General features: G+C 43.6%; 1 protein-coding gene across 1 annotated transcript in view; it reads left to right on the forward strand.

The window, feature by feature from the left end:
- LOC135284245 (ATP-binding cassette sub-family A member 9-like) overlaps positions 1–18,345 on the forward strand; it is a 31,883-nt gene that overhangs the window by 3,930 nt on the left and 9,608 nt on the right. Inside the window, exons 3-27 of the mRNA XM_064395636.1 lie at positions 1,872–2,082; positions 2,300–2,458; positions 2,987–3,087; positions 3,667–3,890; positions 4,714–4,852; positions 5,290–5,475; positions 5,995–6,127; positions 6,537–6,702; positions 7,367–7,425; positions 8,382–8,492; positions 8,898–9,073; positions 9,387–9,506; positions 10,555–10,693; positions 11,249–11,339; positions 11,901–12,040; positions 12,490–12,609; positions 13,446–13,605; positions 13,842–14,008; positions 14,576–14,703; positions 15,308–15,445; positions 16,281–16,394; positions 16,907–17,077; positions 17,219–17,332; positions 17,527–17,634; positions 18,182–18,250. Of these exons, the coding sequence (XP_064251706.1) occupies positions 1,872–2,082; positions 2,300–2,458; positions 2,987–3,087; positions 3,667–3,890; positions 4,714–4,852; positions 5,290–5,475; positions 5,995–6,127; positions 6,537–6,702; positions 7,367–7,425; positions 8,382–8,492; positions 8,898–9,073; positions 9,387–9,506; positions 10,555–10,693; positions 11,249–11,339; positions 11,901–12,040; positions 12,490–12,609; positions 13,446–13,605; positions 13,842–14,008; positions 14,576–14,703; positions 15,308–15,445; positions 16,281–16,394; positions 16,907–17,077; positions 17,219–17,332; positions 17,527–17,634; positions 18,182–18,250 (3,444 nt within the window). The remainder of the gene's footprint in view (positions 1–1,871; positions 2,083–2,299; positions 2,459–2,986; positions 3,088–3,666; positions 3,891–4,713; positions 4,853–5,289; positions 5,476–5,994; positions 6,128–6,536; positions 6,703–7,366; positions 7,426–8,381; positions 8,493–8,897; positions 9,074–9,386; positions 9,507–10,554; positions 10,694–11,248; positions 11,340–11,900; positions 12,041–12,489; positions 12,610–13,445; positions 13,606–13,841; positions 14,009–14,575; positions 14,704–15,307; positions 15,446–16,280; positions 16,395–16,906; positions 17,078–17,218; positions 17,333–17,526; positions 17,635–18,181; positions 18,251–18,345) is intronic.

Here is an 18,345-nt window from a genome sequence, read left to right on the forward strand (position 1 = left end):
ACTGGGCAGTGGGGTCAGGGCTGGGTTAGAAGGGTCCTGGAGGAGCCTCCCCCATGCCTTGGAGTGGCTGTCTAAGAGAGAGGCAAGATTAAGAGGGTAAAAGTGGGTATTTATTGCAGGCCTGCAGTAAATTCTGACTGACCTTGGGCAGTCAGAAGCCTCTGAGGGGTACACCCATGATGGACAATGCCACGAGTTTTTCAGGCAATTATAAATCTGGTCCATTTATATATCAGGGCTTAATCCTCCAATTACAGGTAACGAAGTCATTTACTCCAAGTTTTTTCCCCCAATTCACTGTTGTTTCCATCTCTGGGGGCCTGAGGCAGTGAGGTGTCTTTGATTCCCAGGCCTGGAGAGGAATTTTTTATCTGAATAAAACAGGAGAACAGCAGCTGTGGAGTTTTAGAGTTACACCCTAAAGCAGTATATCTGAAAGGTAGAAAAGCTAAATCCTGAGGCACCAGCACTTCCCTGGGCTGCCCCTCACCTCTGCATTTCCCCCCTTCCCTCCTTCCTTCCCTCCAGGAATGGGTGACTGTGAAAAATGCGTATTTTATGATTGGCTTTTCGCAAATATTAAGATTATTATATGTGTTATGTCAGAAAGTTATGTTGTATTGATTTTCTCAAGTAGCATGTTAAATACAGTTTTAGGATATAACATAAAGTTATAATAGGAACTACCTATGTGGGATATTTTTTTAAGGAAAGGAATGAGGTACTTGCACCAGACAGCAGCCACAGGACACCTAAATCTTTCAGAAAAAATAATTTATTGCTCTTTTATCAAAAGAAATTATCTTCTTCCCACCTCGCTCAGCCCTGAAGACACCATTAGGATTAAGAGAAAGAAGTTGACACTGACCAGACAGAATCCTTTGATTGATTGGAATTTATGCATGAAATGCATAAATTCCATGAATATCATGTATGAGATGTATGAGTATGCAACAGGCTGTTGCTTTTAAGGGTTAATCCTCTGTTAACAGGGGTCCTTTTTCGGGCTTATTTTGCCCAGAAAGAGGTACCTGGACCATCCGTAACTCTTTGTTTCTTATTGACTCATATTGTCCTAAATTGTAATCGTCCAAATTTTTATTACTTTAATTATATTACTAGTTTTATAACCATTTCATTACTATTAAACTTTTAAAATCTTAAAAACAATCAATTGGCATTTTTCACAGCAACCTCGCTGGTTTTCCTGTACATCCTGCATGATTCCGCAGGGCTGATCATGTACTGCCCTTCTCCTTCCTTCCTTCCTTCCTTCCTTCCTTCCTTCCTTCCTTCCTTCCTTCCTTCCTTCCTTCCTTCCTTCCTTCCTTCCTTCCTTCCTTCCTTCCTTCCTTCCTTCCTTCCTTCCTTCCTTCCTTCCTTCCTTCCTTCCTTCCTTCCTTCCTTCCTTCCTTCCTTCCTTCCTTCCTTCCTTCCTTCCTTCCTTCCTTCCTTCCTTCCTTCCTTCCTTCCTTCCTTCCTTCCTTCCTTCCTTCCTTCCTTCCTTCCTTCCTTCCTTCCTTCCTTCCTTCCTTCCTTCCTTCCTTCCTTCCTTCCTTCCTTCCTTCCTTCCTTCCTTCCTTCCTTCCTTCCTTCCTTCCTTCCTTCCTTCCTTCCTTCCTTCCTTCCTTCCTTCCTTCCTTCCTTCCTTCCTTCCTTCCTTCCTTCCTTCCTTCCTTCCTTCCTTCCTTCCTTCCTTCCTTCCTTCCTTCCTTCCTTCCTTCCTTCCTTCCTTCCTTCCTTCCTTCCTTCCTTCCTTCCTTCCTTCCTTCCTTCCTTCCTTCCTTCCTTCCTTCCTTCCTTCCCTCTCTTCCTTTCCTTTCTTCCTTTTCCTTTCATGTACTGCCCCTCACCTCTGCGTTTCCCCGCAGGAATGGGTGACCTCCCTGGTGTTCCTGTACATCCTGCGGGACTCGGCGGGGTTGATCATGTACTACCCCACCCAGGAGTTCCCCTTCAAGGCCCTGGGGCGCCTGGACGACCCCGCCTTCAACGCCTCGGGCGTGACGCTCATGTTCACCCCCGCCACCAACAGCACCCGGAGGATCATGGCAAAAGTGGCTTCCAGCCCATCACTGAGGGGTAAAAGCTCTTAAATCCATGTTCCTGCAGTGTCTGGAGTGGACCTGACCCACCCTCTTGGCAGGGAGGGACAAAAGCATTTGTGCCATTTGATTTTTGAAGGGGAAAAAATTGTGGTGATGCCCGTTTTCGTTGTCGGAATAATCAGACAACAGCTGTGCTGGTTGTATCTTTATTTTTTTCTTTTTTCAATATTAATTATTTATTCTAATTGCAGGTATAATAATAGAAGAGGTGGAAAACGAGGCAAAAATGGAAGAAAAAGGACTTTCAGAGGAGGAAACTATTGGTGTTGTTTTTAAGGACGACTTCTCCTACACGCTCAGATTTCAAGTGGGCAGAGCAGTGTTTCCAAATGAAGGCTTTGAGCACATAGGTAACAAAATAAATGAAACCCCAGGCTTTGGTTTTGCATTAAAAACTGTTCAGCTGGATTCTGTGCTGCTGTGCCACCCCAAAGGGATGGAGGCTGCGTGTGCCAAATGGCTCAAGAAAGACATGAGTTAAAATTTCAGGGTTTGTGCCTGTAAAAGGAAAAAAATATCAGAGAAAAAAGCTGTAAGAACATAAAAGTCAGCCACAGTCAGAGAATCAGAGAATCCCAGAATGGTCTGGGGTGGAAGGGAGCTTGGAGATTATCCAGTGCCTTCTTGCCCCTCTTCCTTTTGTAACTTAACACATCAGATCATGCCTGGAAAATGAGAACTGTGTGTGCATTAACATCCCTGGCCAGAGATTTAACACATTGAAAGATAAAAGGCTTGATTGAGTAAACCCCAATCTTGATTTCCTCACCGTTATGTAAAACTCATTTTCAACCCCACATGTCATGCACAAGTATGTATATGGAAATGTATTGATTAATATTGATTAATTCTTTTTTAAAAATTTGTTTCCCCAACAGAAACCTGCTGGGATTTTTCAGCAAAGCACTGCAAAGTTCCTCTGTACTGGTATGGGGGCTTCCTCTCAGTGCAGTCCAGCATTGATGCAGCAGTCATAGAAGTAAGTGTGCTCATGGTGGAATTTACTGGTTTTCCCACAGTTCTTTGTAAACTTAAAACCCAAACTGATTAAACCAAAAACAGAGGGGGGAAAAAACCCCTAAACACCAAGAAAACCACCAAGCCAGTTCATTTTTCCAGCCCTAGAAGTGTCCAAGGCCAAGATGAACAGGGCTTGGAGCACCCTGGGATAGTGGGAGGGGTCCCTGCCCATGGCAGGGGGTGGAACAAGGGGATCTTTGGGGCCCCTTCCAACCCAAACCATTCTGGGATTCTGTGATACTCTGATTTTTTATTTTTTTTTAATTAAGAAGTTATCAACTTCTTAAATAATTAGTGATATTCAAAATTTAAAAGAATGACAGATCATTCTCATGGCTCAAGGCAGGAAACGGAACAAGGATTTAACAGTGTTTTTTGCAAGTCAGCACAAGAAGATACTAATTATTGGTTATTTGCTTATAAGCATAACCCTATTACTGACAAACAAATAATTTTAATGCTCGTAACCTCCTGTTTGTTCTCATGCTGGCTATTTCATTGCAAAAGTTATATCAATTTAATTTCTGATTTCCTTTAGATGAAAACCAGCCACTCTGTATGGAAAGAAATGAAGTCAATTACTGGAGTTCACCTGCAAACTGTGATGAAACCTCTGTTTAAACTGGATTACATTTGGTTCATTATCTGTGCCATACTGAGCTACTGCCCATACATGCACTTTTTATCAGTGAAAGTTCTCAAGGAGAAGAAGAAGCTGAAGATATTGATGAGAGCAATGGGTCTGCAGGACATTTCCTTCTGGTAAATCTCAGAAATCAATGTGTAATTACAGGAATTATTTCATCAAGTGTATGGAGCAGCCTGGTCTGGTGGGAGGTGGCCCTGCCCATGGCAGGGGTGGAATTAGGGGATTTTTTTGAGGTGTTAAACCATTCTGGGGTTCTCTTTGCTGAGGAACTTCTGTTTCCAAGCCTGCTGCTCTGAGGCAGGTTTTTGTAGTTGTTTTCTTGCTTTTCTTCTCCCTGAAAAGAGGAGGAGCCCTCCTGGTGGAGCAGGGGTGTGTGCAGCAGGTTCTGGATGGGGAGGGGTTGTTTGGGTGGAACAGGCAGAAAAAGCAAAGAAACAACAAATTCTGGAGAACCCCTGAATGCTGAAGCAGAGGAGGGACACTGGGTCTGTCCAAACTGCTCTATCTAACCCACCTGGGCATGGATATTTCACATCATTGGAAAAGCACGTGGGTGAAAGGTCCTGGCTGCAGATTCTGTGTCCCCCTGCTGCCATCACTGTCTGCAGAGATCTGGGCACGTGCCAGGCCTGAATTTGTGGAAGAACTTTTTTCCTGAGCACTGAACAGGCTGCTCCTTCACTGGAGATACTCCAGCCCCACCTGGACACATTTCTGTGCCTTGTGCTCTGGGATGTTCCTTTTTGAGCAGAGACATTGACCCTCAGTGTCCCTTCCACCCTGACCCTTCCTGTGCCTCTCTGGTATTTGCACCTGCCCACTCTGGAAACTGGAAATGGTTGAAAATACAAAACATTTTAATTCATACCACTTTGGCTATGCCATGGCAGGTGTTGTCATGCTCAGGGGCAGAAATAACTGTGTCTTCCTTTGTAGGTTATCCTGGAGTTTGCTGTACACTGTGTACGTCCTCATCACAGCCAGCCTGCTGACCTGGATCACCCTGAGTGAAGTTTTTAATCACAACAGCTTCTTAGAAGTGTATTTTTTTTATTTCTTTTATGGCATGGCATCTGTAAGTTTACATTTGTACTCTTATATAACACACAGGGGTTTTTTCCTAATTAAACTATCTGAAAGACTGCAGAGACTTTAGGGCTGGTATTATATGAGAAAGTAACAAAAATACTCTGCTGTGATTTATTGTTATTTTTATATGCTAGGTTTTAGGGGGTTTTTTGTATATTTTTTTATACCACTCCCATTATATTTTGGGAGATTCTGACTCAAAAACAGAGTAAAGAGAGGTGCTAAAATGAGGCTGGGAGTGATTTGTCTGTCCCTATAAACCTGCCCTAAATCTCAGAGCTGTGTGCTAGACAAAGCCTTGTGCATCTGGAGGGAACAACTGAAGTCCAGCTGGATCTCTAATTTTGCTCCTGTTTTGATGTTGTTTTATTTTTAATTGCAGCAGAAATGCATCCTGCTAACTAGTGGTTTTCTCTGCTGCAGATTCACTTCACTTTCCTGCTCAGCTCGTTGCTAAAGCAGCCAAACATTTCCAGTTTTGTGGGATTTCTCATTCACATCCTCTTTGGGGCACTGGGCTTTGTGACGTTGTTTGAAAAACTGCCACGAGCTTTGGAATGGATTTTAAACCTCTTCAGTCCTTTTGCCTTCACAGCTGGCCTTGCAACGGTATGTCCATACTAAAACAAGAGCTCAGCCCCCAAAATTCTACCAGAGTAGTAAAATCCACAATTTGCATCACCAGAACAACCCAGTCAACCCCCTCTGCTTTTAAAAAGAAAACTTGGCTCTGAAAAATCTAAAAATCTGTGCTAAATTGTGGCAGAGATGGTTGGGCACTCAACAGCATCATGAATTTTATTGCAATAGATTTAAATCTATAAAATGAGCAGTGGGATGTGGCTGGTGGGTACCAAGGGCTGCAGGAACTGAAGGCTGGAAGTGCTGCCTTTGCAAACAGCACTTTGTAACTTCTGCATGGTTTGAAATTCAGCTTACTGAGGCATTTCTGGTGCTTGTGGTCAGAATAAACCCTCTGCCTCCGTAGAAACAGCGTTGTGGTTACGAGTGAATTGGTTTTGAGTGAAAATGGCTGTGATGACACAGCAGTAGCTCACAAAAAGTATTTCTGTCTGAAGGAAATGTTGCATCTGAATTTTGCTATTTTTGCTTTTTTTCCTCGCCTAGATGGTAAAGCTAGAAAAATATGGACCAGCATTTACCCCAGAGCTGTACCCTTTTTATAACCTGTACCTCATCCTGAGCCTTGACAGTGTCTTGTATTTCCTGCTGGCCATCTACTTCGATAAGGTTTTGCCTGGTGAGTGAAAATGTGAGGGGGAAAATGCAAACTTCATTGCTTTTTCTTCCATAATTCCTTGCTTTGTAGAGAGAAAGTTACCAAAGGGGTGGTGGGAGGTGAGAATACTGCAGCCCTGCAGTGAGATCCTGCTCCTACAGCCCTGACCACTGGGGTTGGAAGGGTGTGGTAGGACTTGTTCTGATTTTTTTGAACCAAAGGGGTTGTAAATGGGGTTGTGGCTGTGATTATTCCCCTCCTGCATTTACAGATATGGACAGTTTAAATTGCAGAGTTTATAAATTCTTTCACTCTGCTGGAAGTTCACGTTCTGCGCTACCCGGGGAGCGGTGGCAGGGCTGGGCATTTACCGGAGTTGACAGATGGAGGTTTTGGGGTTGATATTTCACCTTCTCTGCCTCTGATTCAGGCAAGTACGGGGTCCCACATCCTCCTGCCTTCTTCCTGAGACCCTCCTACTGGCTCGGGGGCAGCAGTGGGTACGTGGGGGTGAGAGCTGGCAGCAGCCACGACCCCGTTCTGGGCGGCGACACCGAGCCGATGCCGCCGGGCTTCGATGGCAAGGAAGCCATCAGGTAAGGAGCTCCTTCTGGCAACAAAAATACAGCTCTGCATGGATTGTTTGGCTCTAGAGAACACAGCCACGCTGCACTGGTGACTGTGAGGCTAGCAGCTGGCATTGTGGATGAGGTTAATGGAAATGTGTGAAGGGTAGCGGTTGTTCGGTGTTTTGTCCCACTCCGGAGCTGGATTTGAACATTTATTGGATGTGGGGCATCCTCCAACTCCCTGCCCTGCACTTCCCGCTCAGCAACGAGTCTGTTCCCCTTCCCCAGCATCTTCAAGCACGGAGTGTGCTGCAGAAAATGCTGCCCTGTCCATCCTTGCGGGGCTGGGTGGGCTCATGGCTGGTGCTGCCTTCTGGTTGTCACCCCAAAGCAATCAGAAATCTGCCATAATAACAGCTAGGTCATCACTCCTAATTAAATATCCACATTTAAATCCTCCTCCTTCACTCACTAAATGTTCCCCGAGTTTGGCTTTGAAACCTTTTAAACAGCTTTTAGAAAAGCACAGGGCCTAATCCTGCTTTAAAGGTACCAGAAATGAATTGTGTCAAGAGATTCCTTCTGCAGTTGGGAAATGTTCCCGCAAAAGTTTTCAAAGTTTAATTTGGGGCACAGGAAACAGCCCCCAAATTGTGATTCAATAAGTAATGGCATGCTTCTTTCTCTTTAGACTAAACAATATTAAAAAAATATACAAGAAGAACAACAAGAGCACCGAAGCTTTAAAGGGTAAGGCTTTGTAATTCTTTTATTCGTTTTTCACTAGATAAGAACCCAAAGTGTTTGCAAATGTACTGGCTGTACTGAATTCTGCCTCTGGGCCTGTTCAATTATGTTGTGCAATGGTTATTTCTGCTGGGGTAAATTACTGGCAAATTTCTACCAGGTCGTTATCTCCCTGTTCCTTTCAGGAAAATCACTGTTTGTTATTTTTTGCAACAGCAGAAATCTCCTTAAAAGCTGTGTTTTTGCAGTGATGAACCGCTCTAGAAATCCCCTCTCAAACCTCCCTTTCAAAATGTAAACTATTTTGGGCAAACTTGGGATTTTATGGCCAGATCTGCTGTCCCTGCCTGAGCTGTGTTCTCCAAGCACTTGCCAATGCAAATATTTGACACAGCCATAGTAAAGTCATGGGGTATTTGTTGAATGCCTTTATTTAACAAGAACTCCAAGTGAAAATATAAGAAATAAAAAATACAAAAATATTAAAAATGTCAATATGGCCTCAAAGGTCTATGTTAAGTGGAAAAAAACCACACAAACACAACCTGAACAACCCACAGAAAGACAAAGTTGGGTTTTTTTCAAAAAGAAAATGAGGGGACAAAGTCTGGCTGCTTTGAAATATGTCTTGAAATCTCACATCTTGGAAAAGCTCTGGGTTCTCTTCTTCCTGAGGACTCTTTGAGCCACTCTAAAATAAAATGTTATGAATTTTGTAGAAAACTGAAGTCAAAATTCTTTAAATAATGAAGATAATTAATTTATTCCCTCAATTCAGTCAAGACATAATTCCTTACTAAGCTTAGGTCTAACTCCTGAAGAAGCAACTGTGCTTTTGGATCTGGTTTTGCCTCTCAGTTTCTGAAGAAATGTCACTTCTGTCACCTGTGGCAACAGCTACAGGTCCAAGTCCACTTCTCACACACTTCCATCCTACTGTTGTCCTGTTTTTATTCCAGGTTTGTCCTTAAATATATATGAAGGGCAGATCACTGCCCTGCTGGGTCACAGTGGATCTGGGAAAACTGCTCTGTTAAATGTGCTCAGTGGATTTTCCAAGCCTTCAGCAGGTGAGATGATGGGCCTGGATGCTGAGCTGTTGGTTTTTTCAAGTGTAAGGGGAAAATAAACAAAAAACCTCCAATTTTTCCCTCAGTCATTCGTGCTGGGTTGTTGTCAGTGCAGATTTCTCCTTCAGCACGAGCTCCAGGGATAATGGACCCCTCATGTGTGCACCATGGTCATTTCTCCATCTGGATGACCTGGTGCTTTCCATGAGCTGCACATCTATAGGAAATATGTTTTTATTTGTAAGGGAGGGTTTTGGTGCTCTGAAATATTTTTGAAAGGTAGTACATCTTTTGGCTCTCTGGTTATTTTGCTTTTTTGTTTTTTTAATTTTTAATTTAACACTTGGGCAACATCCGTGGTGCTCAAATGAATGTCAAATATTTCATTCACCCCCCTGTGTGCAGGTTCTGCAATGATCTACAACTACAATGCTTCTGAAATGTGGAATATGGAAGGAATGCAGGAAAGGGTTGGGATTTGCCCCCAGATTGATTTGCATTTTGAAGCCTTAACAGTGAAGGAAAACCTGAGAATTTTTGCTCACATCAAGGGGATTCAGTGGAAGGAAGTAGATGAAGAGGTTGGTATGTGCTTCTCAGCCACTGACTTCTCTTTTATGGCATCTTGGGCACTTTGTGCTTTATTGATAAAAAATGATCACCTGCATCTTGTTCTGTGGAAATGAGAACAAACTTGATTTAGTGGCAAAATGGTTTTCCAGTACCCTCTTATCCTCATGTCATGAGATAAAACTCAGATTTGTCTTAATTATCTCCAAGCAAAGCCATTATGGGTAGGCAAGTTTGAAATCTTGAAGTTGTAATGTTTGTAGCCATTTAGGAATCCAAACCAGTGCTTTGGAAATGTGACTCTTGTCTTTGTGTGTTCCCAAGGTGCAGAAAGTTCTCGTCATGATGGACCTCACTGATGTTCAGGACGTTTGTGCTGAAGCCCTGAGTGGGGGACAGAAACGAAAATTGTCCCTTGGAATTGCAATTTTAGGGAATCCCCAGGTAGGAACTGTTTGTTTTTATGCACACACAACATATGTTGTTTTGGGACCTAGCTTTGCATTTTGAGTTGTCACAGAGGCTGTTGTGTTTTCCCCCTGCCACTCCAGCCTACTAATTCACTTACTGGAAGGATTGGGGAATCTGGTTCAATCAGAGCCATACTTTGAATTAGAAGGGTGGTAATATTGCAACAGGAGAAGCAGCAATAAAAATATAAAAATGAGCCATACTTGAGGGTGCATTCTCTTCTCTGAGCAAGACCATCCACATAATGAAACCAGGTGATGCAAGTGTGGAACTGAGCCCCGTGAACACAGCTGGTGTTGTAGTTGAGATGGTCCCAACACAAAGCAACACACTCCATTTTCAGAAGGCTTCAAACATGTTTTTATTCTAGCATGCATGCTTTTTATCCATTCTCACAAAACTCATAAGTTTACACTTTGCTCATTGGTCAGGAAAGACAAAGTGCTCATTGGAACAGGGAGTTGCAGGTTTCTCTTATTTCTCCTTCTTTCTTTCTTGGTTTCTGTGTCAGTGACCTTGGTAGGAAATTCTTCCAGGGGTAAACATGGATCGTCTTATCAAACTCCTTTCTGGCTCACAGAAATCACTGTAAAACTATCATAGCATGGCATCCCCAAACGGGTAATAATTAGCATTGACTCCATGGTTCTCAGAAGGCTGATCAATCACTTTACTATACTACTCTACTCTTCTCATTAAGAAACCCATTGCTTTTATAGACAGTTACGATACATGTTGATCTAATTGGTTCTTTACTGAGAACACCATCACCATTGGCCAATTAAGAAATCACCCTTTGGTGAACAAATCTCCATAACACATTCCACGTGTTCACAACAACAGCTGCAGCTGCAGTGAAGATAAGAATTGTTCATCATTCTTTTCTCTGATCTCCTCACAGCCTTCCCCAGGACAATGCCTGGGAAAATTGTGTTTCTCTCTGTGCCCAGAGAGCTGCTGCCACATAAAACCTCTCCCACAGGCGGGGCGTAGGGAGCTCTGAGCTCGTTGTCCTTTGCAGGTGCTGCTCCTGGACGAGCCCACGGCGGGGCTGGATCCCTGCTCCAGGCACCACGTCTGGAGCCTGCTGCGGGAGCGCCGCGCCGGGCGCGTCACGCTCGTTGCCACCCAGTCCATGGAGGAGGCAGACACTCAGGCTGGTGAGCCCAGACTGGCACCCTGGGGTGCACACCAGGGGTTTCCAGGGGCACAGCTCATGCATGGGTCCCACTGTGGCACGGCTGGACGTGTTTTGTCTGACAGTGACCACCCAAGCCGGGCTGGGCAAAGGTTAAAACTGGGCTGATGTGTCCCTGCAAGGCTTTGCTCATGCTCCTCTCCAGGATAAAGCAGTCTTCTTCAGGATAAAGCACTTCCACTTTCTCTGGAATTGTCTCTATGTCAGTAAAATTCAGTTTATTTTCCTTTATTTTTATTTTATTTGCCGCTATTCCCATTTCCGTATTATTCCTGTGCTGCGTGGGAAATTCTCCAAAACCCCATAAGAATGCAGAACTAAAAGAATTAACCATGATGTTGAGAAGAAAGGCATTGGTTTAAAAATATTTTTTTAAAAAAGACCTTCAGGGCTGGCCTGGATTTACTCCTCTCAATTTATTATTAAAATGTCTGCTGAGTTCAGAAGGAGCCGAGTGAGGTCAGTCTGCTGCACTCTTGTAAATCCCCCTAAATCCTTTGCATTCCCTCCTCCTTAGATCGGAAAGCTTTCCTCTCCTGTGGGAGATTACAGAGTGTTGGCTCATCTCTCTACTTGAAGAGAAAGTGGGGAATTGGCTATCACTTAAGGTAAACCCTTTTGTTTTGGTCATCACTCTTCTTGTGAAAAGCTTCTCATTCTCATATTTTGTTGTAGAATCTGTGTTTTTGTAGAGTTTATCTGGACAGTAACAGAAATTGTGACAATTCATTTTAGAAGAGCTTAAAGGCTGCCAAAATTTCCTTGCTTTGGACAACAAGCTGCCTTTCTTTGGAACCCAACCCTGAAAGCTCTGAGCACACAGCTAAAATGACTTTGCAGCTGAAAGGGGACCAGAGTGAGGTGATCCATGATGCCAGAGTGATGTTCAATGGCTTTGATGCAAAGTTGTTTTTTCTTAGGAGTTTGATTCCTAGTTCTTGGTTTATCAGCATTGTCCTGGATCATAATTCTTACCCTTAACCATTTTGTGTGCATGCATGGCAAAAACAGGGGCACTGCAGATGGCTGTAAAAATTCCTCCTGAAGTTCTGCCCAGTTTTGGAGGTTTCCCTATGGAAGAATCACCACTGGCTCTGTACTCCAATCAGGTGATGCACACATTTTTTTATTTCTTATTTAACATTATAACAATGGGACTTTTTTAACAGGATGCACATAAATGACCTGTGTGACCTAGAGCTTGTGTCATCCGTGGTCAGACAGTACATCCCTGATGCTGTGCTTAAGGGGCAGAAGAAGGATGAGCTGTGTTTTAGGCTGCCTCTGGAAAACACTGACAGCTTCCCAGGTGAGAAACCTGCCCCTGTGCCAGGATTTTAAAAGAAAACCCACTGGTGGGAACAACAGAAATCGAAGTGAAGGGAATAATTATATTTCTTAGTCCATAATGTGTGGTATTAGGAAGCTGCATAAATATCAGTTTTACAAAAAGCCTTCAGTGCACGTGCTAATATTAATAATGAAAATGAAAAACAGAAAATCCACCAGCTGACCTACAAACTAAAATCCAGTGACCCTCTTCTGTTTTTGGGATGGCCTGTGTGAACCAAAACCACAGAATTTTCCACTTTTACCTCTGAGGCACACAATAAATTAGTGATGACTTGTGGGTCGTGGGGATTAATGATATGAATGCTGGAACATCCATTGTTAATTGGCTGAGATTGTTAATTAACACTGGCTGAGTCTGTGCTCAGCACTCAGCCTGGGCTGAGCCTGGCTGTTCCTCCCGTGCAGATCTGTTCAGCCACCTGGAGAGCAGCTTCTTGCAGGGAGTGGTTAGTTACGAGGTGACCAGGACCACCCTGGAAGATGTTTTCCTGAAGCTGCAGGGTGAGGAAGCCGTCGATCCCGAAGGTAAAGCGTTGACCCCCTATGGAATATCTCTTGTCCTCTTAGTTTATTTAATGGCCTTCAAATTTCACATGGGGCAAAGCAATCATTGCATTTGGTCTTTAACTTTCATTTTGGTAAGTGAGGAGCACCTTCACTCTGAAATATTTGATTTACACACCTTTCCACTTGGGGCATTATTTCAAATTTACATTAATAAATTTCAGTTTATATCAATATTCAGCAGAATAACCTGAATCACTGACAAATATCCTGGTTTTTTAGCAAAAATACATTAAGCTAGCATGACATCCCTAAAGTTCCATCTAAATGTGTGTTTTAATTGAATATCTAATCAATTTCTGCTAAATGTCAATATTGAGAGGCCTAGAGTGGCTCAACTAGAGTGGCTTAGTTGTGTCCCTCTTGCCTTCAGTGAGGAACATCATCTTGGGGAAGCCCAAATTATTCTGTCTTGGCTTCCCAAAGGGTTTCAAGGATGAGGATTAAGGCTCATGTTGGAAGGGCATTTATTTACCTTTGAAGGGTTGTACAGCCCAGACCAGGAGGTGGGAAGGGATAAAGTTTGGAGAAGGCACTTCCCAAGGCCAGTGAAGATCTTGGATGTGTTGCCACACCAGCCAGTCTAAATTCACCAATATAAATTCTGTTCTGGATGAATTATGGCCCCTTTCCTCTGCACTTCTAACTCCTCTCTCTCTAAAAAATATTTTAAAAAGAAAAAAACCAATCAAAGCATCCCTCAGTTCAGAGCAGAAGATCCCTGATGATTGTTTGGGATTAGAAGGTGTCCTTTGAAAGCTCTTTGTGGGTAATGGCATTTCATGGTGAACACACAGGAGAGGGAGACCTCGAGGAGAGGGACCAGAACCTCCCGTGGCTCTCCAAGCAGGGGATCCTGGCCATGAGTGGGATGATGCTCTGGAGGCAGCAGGTGTGTGCTGTGCTGAGAATTCACCTGCTCAGACTGAAGCACGAAGGAAAATTCCTCAGGGGCATGTAAGTACAGAAGCTCCCACCTGCCCTGGAGCAGCTCAGGAGGGGTTTAAATACTGCTGGAGATGTTTGGAAGCAGAGAATTGGGTGGGAAATGTTTTAAAGCTGCAAAAATAGGGACAGTATGGACTTAGCAGGAGAACTCTGGCTTGCTTAAGTTTTGAATTTCCCCATAAATCACACAATTACTTATTGGTGGATTTCCCCTGGCCTCACTTATGGTCTGTATTTCCATCTAGATTGCTGTTATTTGGAATATTTATCCTTCCACCGCTGATGGTTTTAATGCTGTTTCATCTGTGGCAAAACTCCAGCAGCTGGGAAATCACATCTAGCCCGTATTTTCTTCCCACAAAAGAGAAAATTCAAAATAGATCTACAAACCTCCTCATCTTCAATGACACAGGTGAGGAACAACATGTGAGGCTGACTCACTTTCTGCATCAATGTGAATTTTATTATAATTGACAGAGCAACCTTGCAAATGCCATAAATATATAAAGGACTGTGCATTGAGAGGTGTTTTCTTTTGAGCAAAAGCAAATAGAGCTCTAGTGATTATATAGGTGATATGTAAGAGTAATGAACCAGGAAATCTTGAAAAAAAAAGCAATAAATAAACTAAGTTTGAAACATATATTTTGTTTATCCAGTTTAAATAAATATAAATATGGAAATACATAGGTATATATATATAAGAATATGTGGAAATATATAGAAACATATATAGGTATATATATATAGGATATATGGGAATATATCCCATATATATAGGAATATGTGTTTAGGACACATATTCTTATATATGTGTCCTAAATATATAGGAAATACGTGTTTGCTTAGAATCTCAGTATTTGGGGTTTTTAACATAATTCTGCTTTGCAAGTAAGAACTTATTTATATTAAACTGTTTCTATTTAAAGAAAAAAGTCCCTCTAATGACTCTCAATTTCTGTCCTTGACTTGATTTCAGGATCAGAAATTGAGGATTTCATTGCTGCTTTGAAGATTCAAAACATAACCCCAGAAGTAACTCCGGAGAAAAACATCACAAGGCTTCCAGATTATAATGGAGCTATAAAAATATCCCTGGAAGGCAAGGTGAGGGATATTTTTTTTCCCTTCTTTCATCCTGTACATCAACAGCATTTCCTGAGAAGTGTTTAAATGAGAGTAATAAACACACCTGTGGCCATCATATTTTCTGGAAAAATCCCTTCGCCCAGGATTCTTCTCCTGGGAAGCTGAGAAGCCTCAGAGAAAAAGGAAAACAATTCTTCTCTCATTTGCTTCTCCTGTGTTTTGCTCCTTTGGAATGTGGTTGGAGATTGTTCACCCACAGGTGATTGTTCCATTGGGTTCTGCTGTGAGTTGTTTTCACTCTTTGGCTGGAGAGAGTCACGAGTTTTCATTATTATCTTTTTAGCATTCTGTAAGTATCCTTTCTGTATTCTTTAGTATAGTATAGTATAGTATAGTATAATATAATATAATATAATATAATATAATATAATATAATATAATAATAAATTAGCCTTCTGAGACCATGGAGTCAGATTCATCATTCCTCCCTTCCTCTGGGAACCCCACAAATACAAGATGCGCCAGAAAAGGGAGAATATTTTTTTGGTATAAAAGGAGTTTCAATAGTGCTGCTCACACCTCTCAGGGACATGAAGGCCTTTTTTTATTTTGACATCTCCAGAGCCACCAGTTCACGGTCATGTGCAGCCCAGAGCCCATCAACTGCTTCCCTGTGCTGGTGAACATCCTCAGCAACACCTTCCTGCGGCTCTTCAACTCCACCGCGCGCCTCCGCGTCTGGAGCCAGCTCTTCTACACGGTGAGGGTCCTGCCCTGCTGGGCACCCTCAGCTGGGGCAGCTGCAGGGATGGGGACTGCACAGCCTGGGGCTGGGGGGGCACCTTCTAAGGGCTCAGGGCAGTGGTCCCACTGCTGGTGGTTCCTGGGGGTATTTAATGGTGATTTTTCCAAGGGTTCTGCGGGGTTTCGGTACTGTAAGGAATTTGTGCTGTTTGGAGAGGATTTGGGATTGTTCTTGGAGAAGTTTCAGGGTGATCTAGTTGTGGCCTTCCAGTCCCTGATGGAAAGATGGAGAGAGGTATGAGGGCCTGGAGTGAAAGGCCAAAGGGGAATGAATGGCTTCCCACTGAGCCAGATTGGTTCAGATTGGATATTAGGAGGAAATTGTTCCCTGGGAGGGTGGGCAGGCCCTGGCACAGGTGTCCAGAGCAGCTGTGGCTGCCCCTGGATCCCTGGCAGTGCCCAAGGCCAGGCTGGATGGGGCTTGGAGCCACCTGGAATAGTGGAAGGTGTCCCTGCCCACAGCAGGGGTGGGATGAGATGATCTTTAAAGTCCTTTCCAACCAGGCCATGCTGATGAGCGTGGTGGGGATACAACAGTGATCTTTGCAAACTCCACCTTTCCTCAGCAACAAAAAGTTGGTCTCCATCCTCAACAATTTTCAGTAACCCAAATTCTTTCTGCAAATTCTAGGATGCTAAATGCCATTATTTTGTTCTTTTTACCTTGTTGTCTGTTCTTAAACACCACTGACTTACCATTATTGCTCTTGTTCAACCATCCCATGAGCATTGAGCCAGCCAGATTTTCCCTGGGCAACATCAATCATGGATGACTGAATTTCTCCCCACAGGGAGAAAACCCAGAGCTGAAGAACTACATTTTTTTTGGCTTATTCACCTACCTGCTGGTTTTGGCTGCTGGTTTGCCTCCTCTCTTTGCGATGAGCAGCGTGGAGGATTACAAGGTAAAGAGCAGAAGGAGTGAATGCAATGCAAAAGGTGTGGAGAGCACCAGTGGTGAGGCCCTGGCACAGGTGCCCAGAGCAGCTGTGGCTGCACCTGGATCCCTGGAATGTCCAAGGCAAGGCTGGAGAGGGCTTGGAGCAGCCTGGGACAGTGGAAGATGTCCCTGCTGTGGCAGGGATGATCTTTAAGATCCCTTCCAACTCAAACCATTCCATGATTCTGTGGTTTCTAGGTAGGATGATAGAAGAAAATCAGTCAGATTAGTACCAAAGTGCACTCCTCTGCATCCCAGGGAGCCAGCTGGGCTCACAATAATGTGGATGTTAACAAAGCTTTTGAGATCTGAATGATTTTTTTTTTTTCCGTTTTAGGAACGATGTGGTTTTACACAATGGTTGAACTAAGAATTGGAAGTGCTCAGAAAGGAGAGGGAGGGAGGAGCAAGGGAATAGAGAAGGAGCAGGGATGATGTTTTAGACTCTCCCTTTTCTCATTTTTGTTGCTTTTGCAGCTCCAGGCTCGCTCCCAGCTGCGGCTGGCGGGGCTCTTCCCCTCAGCCTACTGGTGTGGGCAGGCTCTGGTGGACATCCCCTTCTTCTGGAGCCTGATGTGCCTCATGTTTGGGCTCCTGCTGCTCTTCACCCGCATCTGCCCCTTGGAGACCCGTGCTGTGCTGACCCTGGTGAGCTCTGGGGAAAATGGGTGAATGGGAGCAGCTCCCTTCCCTCATGTCACAGCAGGGTTTGGCTTTAGAGAGTTTATTTGGGCAGGTTGTCATATACCCACAGGCACCTCCTGGTCACTGATGTCTCTCTCTCTCCAGCTCATTTGCATCTTTGGTTATGGAATATCTCTTGTCCTCTTCGTTTATTTAATGGCCTTCAAATTTCACATGGGGCGAAGCAATCGTTACATTTGGTCTTTAACCTTCATCCTGGTAAGTGAGGAGCACCTTCACTCTGAAATGTTTGATTTACACACCTTGCCACTTGGGGCTTTATTTCAAATTTACATCAATAAATTTCAGTTTATATCAATATTCAGCAGAATAACCTGAATCACTGACAAATAACTTGGTTTTTTTAGCAACAATGCATCAATATTGGAAGTAGTTTTCCTGCTTTATTCCAGGTGAATTATGTTGCTTTTATGCACAGTGACCATCATGAAGTGCTTTACTACACCTGTATGCTGATTCCTATGTTTCCCCCTGTGGGCTGGATCATGTTCTCTGGACTAGTAAGCAAAACACATCCTACTAAATTCAATAATCATCCTAATGGTGCAAACTGGCAAAGCAAGAGGCACTTCCCAAGTTCCCAGTCGAAAAGAAAGAAAGAGGGAAAAGGGAACAGGAGAAGTTCCAGGATGCTGAGTGAGAGGAGTCCAAGATTTGACCTGTTAATCCTTAGTTTTATTGGGATATTTTTGCTTTGTTTAGTCACTAAGAGCTGTTACAGTGGCTGTATTTTGGCAGCAAGGGTGGGATGGGAAAACCAGGAAGGAGGAAGTGAGCTGGGAGAAAGCCAAAGACCTGGGAAGAGAGAAGCAGTGATAGAAAAGGTCAACTTAACCTGACTGATTTGAGGCCTCTGAATTTCTGTAGCCAAGGAAGCCACAGCCCATTGAGGCAGTGAGAACCAGAGGAAAAAAATGCAGATCAAAGCTCCTTTCTCCCATCCTGAAGAAAAGCTAAACATCCCTCCCTGCCACACTTGCTCTGACCCTGCCCTGAGACACACTGTGCTGAGGAGTTTTCTAATTGACTGATCTCCTTTTCTTCCAGAATTTCCTCATGTACAACGATTACAGCATTTTTGAGACGTGGAATTACATCTACATGCCTGTCTTTGCAGTAAGGAGGGACTTGGAGAGGGTTGCTTGGGCAGGGATGGCTGTCACTGATGTGGTGGGCTTGCAATGGGCTTGTAAACTCTCCCCATAAAAAAA

The sequence above is a fragment of the Passer domesticus genome, chromosome 20 (assembly GCF_036417665.1).
Source record: "Passer domesticus isolate bPasDom1 chromosome 20, bPasDom1.hap1, whole genome shotgun sequence".
Taxonomy (NCBI): Eukaryota; Metazoa; Chordata; class Aves; order Passeriformes; family Passeridae; genus Passer; species Passer domesticus.